Source organism: Elephantulus edwardii, unplaced genomic scaffold (genome assembly GCF_000299155.1).
Source record: "Elephantulus edwardii isolate Elephantulus edwardi_28Jun2011 unplaced genomic scaffold, EleEdw1.0 scaffold00272, whole genome shotgun sequence".
Taxonomy (NCBI): domain Eukaryota; kingdom Metazoa; phylum Chordata; class Mammalia; order Macroscelidea; family Macroscelididae; genus Elephantulus; species Elephantulus edwardii.
Genome location: NW_006400022.1, coordinates 914,637 through 923,039, shown reverse-complemented (window position 1 = coordinate 923,039; position 8,403 = coordinate 914,637). Strand labels below are relative to the sequence as shown.

The window sequence follows — 8,403 nt, the reverse complement described above, 5'->3', positions numbered from 1 at the left end:
ACTGGTCTATCCATTTGCTGTACAGAGTAACTTGTGGTTGCTGTGATGCTAAACACTGTGACACTGATGTGTCAAATGTGATAATGGTTACCCATGGCGGACAGTGTTTGGTGGAACTCTCCGATTAAAACAAGCTTGGAAGCAGGAGTGGCATCCACTTCCGAAATAGCTTGCCTCTGGAAATTCCATGAACGTGGAGAAATGATAAAAGTTATGCAAGTGTTAAGGTCTTTTGTTCAAAAGGTCACTATGAGTTGTCTACCAATGAAGGGCACTTAACAACAACGAGGAGGAAAATGTTAAAAACAAAAACACTCCAAAAGGAGCAATGACATTTTAGGAAAACTCCTTTAGTCACTTAGCTTAAATCACTATACAACACTCTACTGGTTCAAAATGTTTTTAAAATAAAGTCATTAAATCCTTTGCCTAATTTGCACGTTGTACAGTGAGTCACACAGTTTAAGCCTAAACACCAGCATCTTCAAATCACGCTTCAGCACTGTGATCATTTATATTTGTTAAGCTGTGTATCTGCTGGCATTCTCACCAGGAAGAAAAAGATGGCTATGATTTTTTTTTTTAATTTCACAGAAAGGGAGTGAATAATCAGTAACAGAGTCTGCTAAGTGTTCACTCCCTCATACCACACACACTTTATGAGCATCTACCACATGTCACTTCTCTGAGGGGAAGGACACAATATGGACAATACAAACACAGCGCATAAAGAAACATGAACATACCTCTGCCTCGATTTCCGCTTGTCTCTTCTCTAAGAGTTTGGCCACAGCCATGGCTCTGTGCTTGCCCGACCGCTTACAGCTCACAGCCCATTCACACAATAATGTTACCACTGCTTCATCGTTGGGAGCGACCTAGAGACCAAGAGAAATAAGCACCAGCCATACTAGAAGAATCTCTCACAAAATAAGTGCTTATAAAGTGTGCAGTGGCTTTATCTTCTCCACATATTTTAGGATATATATTTTAACAAGTGTTTCAAAAGACCTTTTAACCTAAAGACAATGTGTCAAAGCTTTAGTTCTAAGTAAAGAAATCACTTGCTCAGTATGGCTGAATCTGTGACTGTTTGAAAGGCCATGGAGTTCTCTGCCATAAACTCCCTGGCACAGATGTCATAACCTCGTCACGTCTATCCTCCAGGACTCAATTTCAAAAGAAAAAACAAAACACCCCCCCCCCAAAAAAATCACAAGAAGTACCCTGAACAGTTGTAACAAAATCCAGTTACTTCACTTCACAGTGGACACTCATGAGCCCTCACTCCCAGCCTCACTCAACTCACATTCCAATCAGGCTTAGCCATCAAATGATTGTGTCCAACTGGAAATTACAAAGAACTAGAGAGGTGGCTGACATTTTCACAAAAGGCCTATTAAGGAGAATATTCATTAAAAAATAATTATCAAGCACAAAATGATAAGCAGACACAATCCACAAAGGACAGCAGGCTAGTCTACGTAGGGCTCAGCTTTAGTTGTAATGGCTCACAAATATACAGAGAGGGCGAAACCAAGCTGCTCCTAAGAGGAATGATTTTGAGGCACATACTTTTGGCATGTTGCCAGGAGGGACCAGTCCCTGGAGAAGGACATAATGCTTGGACCAGTGAAGGGACAACGTAAAAGAGGAAGACTCTGAATGGCATGTATTGACACAATAAGTGGGATAATGGAGTCAGATGTGTTGGAAACAGTGAGACTGGCTCAGGACAGGGCAGGATTCAGAGCTATTGTGCATAGGATTGCTGAGGTGCAAGTGACTCAAAGGCATATAACAACAATGGCTAGTTCATCAAGTCCGTAATGTGCATTACAGTCAACTACAAAGAAAAAAAATCTTCCAACTTTTACCATGCATTTTAAAGTTCAAATAAACATGTGCTACAGAAATATAAACAGCTGATTTAAACTTTCAAAGACCAAAACTTTTCTCCACTTTGGCTACATGAGATTTCATATATAATCTAAAATGTTGAGACAGACAGTAGGTACCAAGGTTTTGTCTGTAATCAGTAACATCTCAACAACTGGATGGGAGAATATTTCTTCAGATTAATTGAATGAACTGCTACAAAATAAAATGTCAAAATACCACACATTATCATGACCCTTTCACAAATCAAATTAGTATTTCCAGTGCTCACATCATCTCTTTGGGAAAACATAAATTCACACAAATGCAATACAATCAATATCCTGGGAGCCAATGAATGGTTGCATGTGTGTGCACTATATGGAGGATCCCGAAAAGGCAGGAGAAAGAAATGCCCAATCTTAGTGGCTCTGAAAAGAATGAACATGGTAGAACTGCCTTTGAAAGACAGTTTCTTTGCTTACCAGAAGCACTTGAAATCATTTGGTTGTTCTTTGTTACCTCAATTTGCAAATCTCTCTTGTTTTTGTCAAGTACAACTCAAAATGACCCTATGAACCAAAGATCTGAACCCTGTTCTATCCAGTGCCATCCTCACACTTAGCAACACACAAGAGACTATTGTGGCAGTCACCATGTCAGTCCACCTGGTTGAGGGTCTTCCTCTTCTTTGCTGACCCTCCACCTTTCCCACATCATGTCCTCTCCAAGGAATAGCACCTCTTAGCAAAATGCCCAATGTAAGTGAGGAGCAGCCTCATCATTCTTGCCTCCAAGGAGCAGTCCAGAGACTCCAGGATATATCTGTCATCTTGTCTTGGCCGTCCAAGGGATGTTCAGTGCTCTTATCCAACACCACAGCTCAAAGGCGTCCATTTTTCTTTTGTCATCATTTTCTGTCCTGCTCTCAGATGCACAGCAAGTGATCGGAAAGACTATGGCCTGAATCAGATGCACCTTAGTCCTCAACCTGACATTACTCCTCAATAATTTGGAGAGGTCCTTAACTACAGGTTTTCTCAGTGCAATGTATTTATTTCCTGACTGCTCGTACCACTGGTGCTAACTGTGAATCCAACCAAGATGAAGCTGTTGATAGCTACAATCTCCTCTCCATTCATCATGATGTTGCCTATCAGTCCAGTGTTAAGAATCTTTGTTTTCTTGACATTGAGATGTAACCCATATGGAAGGCTGCATTTTTTTGATCTTCTACAAGTGCTTCGAGTTTTCCTTACTTACAGCAATAAAGTTTGTGTCATCTGAATAATGCAGATTATAGATGAGTCTCCCTCTAATCCTGATGCCACACTCCTCTTCACAGAGTCCAGCTTCTTGTAAAATTTGCCCAGCGTATAGATTGAAGAGGTATGGAGAGACAATATAACACCACTCAATTTTAAACAATGCAGTGCTCCCCTGCTCTTTTTGCACAACAGCCTCCTGGTGCAGGTCCAGGTCCAGGTCCAGGTTTTACATGGACACAATTAAGTGCTCTGGGGCTCCCATCTCCCTCATCCCTCTAGGCCTAAATAAATATCTTTTGCTTTAACTGGGGAAAAAAAAGGAGTAAAATGACGACATTCATGCCTCCAGAGATCAGGACCAAATATTGTTGGTAGATGCCACTAAATCAAGTAAAATTCATAGTGACCCTACGAACAACAGATCTGAAAGCTGCCCTATCCCACGCTGTCCTCATAATCTCAAATATCCTTGATCCTGTTGTTTGTCATTGCATCAATCCATCTTGCTGAGGGTCTTCCTTTCCCTCTCTGACCCTCCACATTTCATCCAGGCTGTCATTTTCCAAGGACTGGCTCCTCCCAACAACCTGGCCAAAGTACATGAGACAAAACTTCACCATCTTTGCCTCTAAGGAGCATGCTTGTTGCACTTTCCCCAAGACATATTTGTTTGTTCTTCTAGTAGTCCACGGTATATTCAGTACTCTTCCCCAACACCACAACTCTAAGGCATTGATTCTTCTGTCAACTTCTGTCACTGCCCAACTTTCAGATGCACAGCAAGTAACTGAAAAGATCATGGTTTGGACCAGGTGTACCTTAGTGTTTAAATGACAAAGTTACAGCAGTTTAGAGTCATGACAGAAGATTTTCCAAGGCAACATGTCTTTTGATTTGATGGCTGGTATGGTTGTTAACTGTGGAACCAAGTAGGACAATTGCTGACCAGTTCAATCTTTTTTTCAGCCATCATGATCATATTGTCTATTAAGCCCATGATGATTCTTAATGTTTAGATGTAATGCATATTGCAGGTTGTAATCTTTGATCTTCCAGAGCAAGTATTTTAAGTCCTCCTCACTTCAAGCAAGCAAAGCTATGCCATCGGCACAAAATAGGTTATTGATGCCCCTCCTCCAATCCTGAAAACACATTCTTCTTCACAGAGTCCAGCTTTTCAAATTCTTTGCTCAGCACACAGTCTGAATAAGGACAGAGAAAGGACACAGTCCTCACACATTTCTTGATTTTAAATAATGTTTCCTTTACTCTGTGCAGACAGGAACTTCTTGGGTTAGATTTAAGGTTCAAATGAGTACAAGTAAGTGTTCTGGGATTCTTATTCTTCTCAGTGTTAGAGCATAACTAGTTACAACCCACCCAGACAATACCTTTGCATAGTCAATAAAATGTAAACAGACATCTCTCTGATATTCTCTGTTTTCAGCCAAGATTCATCTGACATTAGCAATGACATCCCTGGTACTAGAAAATGTACTGTATTAAATGCTCTAAGAGCCAATCTCTAAATCCAGCTTGAATTTATGGCTGACTCAGGGAGTGCCTTTTTTTAGTATTATTCAGTGAGATTTTACCTGCATGTGATATTAATAATAGTGTTTGATAATTCAACATTGTGTTCAATCGCCTTTATTTGGGAATGAGAAACCAGTAAGACAGGTAGCTGTCTTCCAAATTTCTTGTCAGCCTGGTCAGCACATTCAGGGCTGCATTTGTTTGCTGAAACATGTCGATTAGTATTCCATCAATTCTTGGAGTCCTATATTTTGCCAATGCCTTCAATCCAGCTTGTCCTTTTTCCTTCTTTTTCACTGTTCGTTAATCATATAATACTTCCTGATTCCATGTTAGCCAGTTGTTTTGGTACACTGACTGTGTGTTTCTTCCATCTTCTGATGCTTTCTGGATCATTCAAGATTTTTCTCATAGCATTCTTCAGTACTGCAACTCAAGGCTTGAATTTTTCTTCCAGTTTTTTCAACTTGAGTAATGATAAGCAGATTTTTCTCTCTTGATTTTCTAACGCAGCTTTTAAAATATTTTGTTGTAGTACTTAGCTTTGTCTTTGTGAGCTGCCCTCTGAAATCTTCTTGTCATCTCTTGTACTCTGCCGTTTCTTCCTTTTGTTTTGGCTTCTTAACACTGTAGTGGAATTTCAGAGTGTCTTCTGACATCCATTTTAGTTTTTTCCTCCTTCTCTGTCTTTATAATCACCTTTTACTTTCTGATCAAAGGTAATAAGGTCTGCATAATAAGGGTATCAGCTGAAAATCATTGTCATAAATTACATACTCTTAAAATATGCCTCCAGTCAGTCAACCAAATAAGCATTGTTATAACCAGAGAAAAAAGCTTTCATTTTACCCTTTTGTAATGTGAAGAAAGGAAAAATGCTATGGAGTGCTGTTTATTGAAAAGTAAAACAAACAACAACAAAAAGAACCTTCGAATAAAGAAAAAAATTACATAAACAGAAATAAATGTGAAGGGGGAAAATATCAATCTAAATATAGTAGAATTTATCCTGTCGCCTTGTATATAGTATTATACAGTCCGCTTACATAACCACTGTGTGCCAGACACAGTCAGCCCTTTGTGCATGTATGACCTCATTTCACCCTTACATAATCACTGCAGGAAAAAGAAGATCCCAGAGGTGAAAACTATACATTCAGTCCAGACAGCACTTATGGGCAAAATCCCTCCCATTGACTAGATCTGGAGCATCTCTATCCAGTCCCTGACAATTATCTCCTCAAATCACCCTCTTGTCCTGGTGCTTTGAAAGCTGCATCACCACTCACACTTTAATGCTGTCACTGCTCTCATAAATTACACTCCAGCTCCAAGCCAGAAGTACAAGTATCTTGCAGACACCAAGCCAATGCCCATTACTGGCCTCAATGTCTGATGGTATTTTTACTGCTAAGTTCCTACTCCACCAAACATTTACAGAGCTGTCCTCTCTTCTACATTCAGTTCTCTGGGATTCACACTCAGCATACAAATACTGGTTTGTTTTTGTTGTTAAGTACTGTCAAGTCACAAATGACTCATAGCGACACTATGAACCAAAGTCCTGGACAACTCTTGTATAACTTGAATCCTTTCTCCAGGTTCATAGTCTTTCCAGAGGCAAGCTATTGTGGAAGTAGATGCCACTCCTGCTTCCAAGCTTGTTTTAATCAGGGAGCTTCACCAAACACTGTCCACAATGGGTAACCATTCTCCCATTTGACTCATCAGTATCTCAGTATTCAGCTTCACGGCAACCATGAGTTACTTCTGTACAGCAAGCGGACATACCAGGGTTACACGACCTAGAAGAACGTGTCATCAAAAAACAATTAAAGGCAGGCCTGAGGGCCACGGAGTAGAGTCACCCACCTTTGGCTTGGGGGCATGGCTTTCTGTCCGCTAGACCATCTGCTCTCTCGCTCGCACTCTGTCTCTCTCTCATGTTGGTGGTGATGGTACTGCTTAGTGCCATCGAGTCACAGGCGACTCATAGTGACCCTATGAATGAAAGACCTGAACACCTCCTGTATAACTTGCGTCCTCTTGCCAGGTTCATAGGGTTTCCTGAGGCAAGCTATTGTGGAAGTGGATGCCACTCCTGCTTCCAAGCTTGTTTAATCAGGGAGCTTCACCAAACACTGTCCACCATGGGTAGCCATTCTTGCATACACTTTTATACTTTTAAAAAATTTATACACACCAACCTTCTTTAAAATATTCACGGTACAATATATACTTGCATGGTGATTCAGAATATGACATGCTAGACTAGAGAGGTTTTTGTAAACACTACAAATGGCTTTAGAAAAGGTTAATGGCAACTTAAAAATGTCAGACAAAACAAGCAGTGCCGAGGAGGTGGCTCCAACTCACAGCAGCCAACAGAATGGACCCTTGTCCAAGTCAGGGCTATCCTCACAATCTCTGATGCGCTCAAGCCTAGCATTACAGTCACTGTGCAAATTCATAAAAGTCCAATGAATATGACAAGACTCACTTGTCTTCCTGTGATAGTATTCCCCCAACTTAACAGGCCCTGCTTCTCCTACAGATGCATATGGGAAACCATACAATGTGAGCCATGCCTTTTTTTTTTTTTTTAAATACAATTTTTATTTTATACTGGTTTACCTAAAAATTTCATATACTTTCTTTTTTTTTCCACATCAAATCTTTCCCATCCTCCCTCCACCCATCAAACTGTGCAATCCTATGATTAGCACCACCCTTCAATTCTCACCCTTCGGCTTCCACCCTCCCTCCCCTTGGATCCTCATACACGTTTTATTAATGGTCTTACAATGATGGTCTTATTTAGTATTATCTTTATGGGACTGAGTGAGTTCACTTAGCATAATGCTCTCCAATCCCTCCCAAGTTAGGTGAACAACTCCTTTGTAACACATCGAGACACATCGGAAGCAACTGAAAATACCATGGTTGAATCAGGTGCATCATTTTTTCTTTTCTAAATATTACTGGTTTGCATGCAAAGTTCATATACATTGTGTTTCTTGTAACCATTCCCATTCACTGTGTTTTATAAAATTAATCACCATCAAACTATGCCCACTAGTACCCTCATCTTTCCAGAGGTCCATCAAGATCAGGCACATCTTAATTTGTAAATATATCCCCCAAAGGAGTCAATCTGAAATGAGCAATGGTTATTACTAGTACGTTTGAGTGGTGGCCTAGTGGTAAAAAGTTGTGCTGCCAACCCAAAGGCAAACGGTTCAGATTCCCTCAGACATTCCTTGGGACAAAGATGGGCAATTTCCACCTGTGTAATTTACAGCCTCTGAAAACCCACTGGAGGGTCATCCATGAGTCAGTTCCAACTCTACAGCACACAACAATTTTATACTGGGCCCTGTTCTAATGTTGACACAACAATTTTATCATTTCACAGTTGAGCAAAATGAGAGTTAACACCTAAGTAACTGGTCAAATGTGCCAAGCTGAGCGTCAAACTGGTTCCTGCCTTCCTTCCGGACATGGAAGAAGGTCAGGGTACCAAATCACAGGTTCAAAGAGTCAACTTTAAATCAAGAATACATTCTTAAACTACACATCTAATAATCACAGGGGGGGAAGCCTTAAAATGGCAGTAAATAAAGGAAAAGTGAATATAAAACTCAAAAACCTTGGGGAGGTGGGGGGGGATTGTGTACCAATGAGGGAGTTTTTCTTTTGCTTTTCAAGGAGAGGAGCAAAC

General features: G+C 40.4%; 1 protein-coding gene across 1 annotated transcript in view; it reads right to left on the bottom strand.

Moving 5' to 3' along the window:
* MED12L (mediator complex subunit 12-like) overlaps positions 1-8,403 on the bottom strand; it is a 576,790-nt gene that overhangs the window by 390,678 nt on the left and 177,709 nt on the right. The window contains exon 11 of the mRNA XM_006900063.1: positions 747-878. Within this exon, the coding sequence (XP_006900125.1) occupies positions 747-878 (132 nt within the window). The remainder of the gene's footprint in view (positions 1-746; positions 879-8,403) is intronic.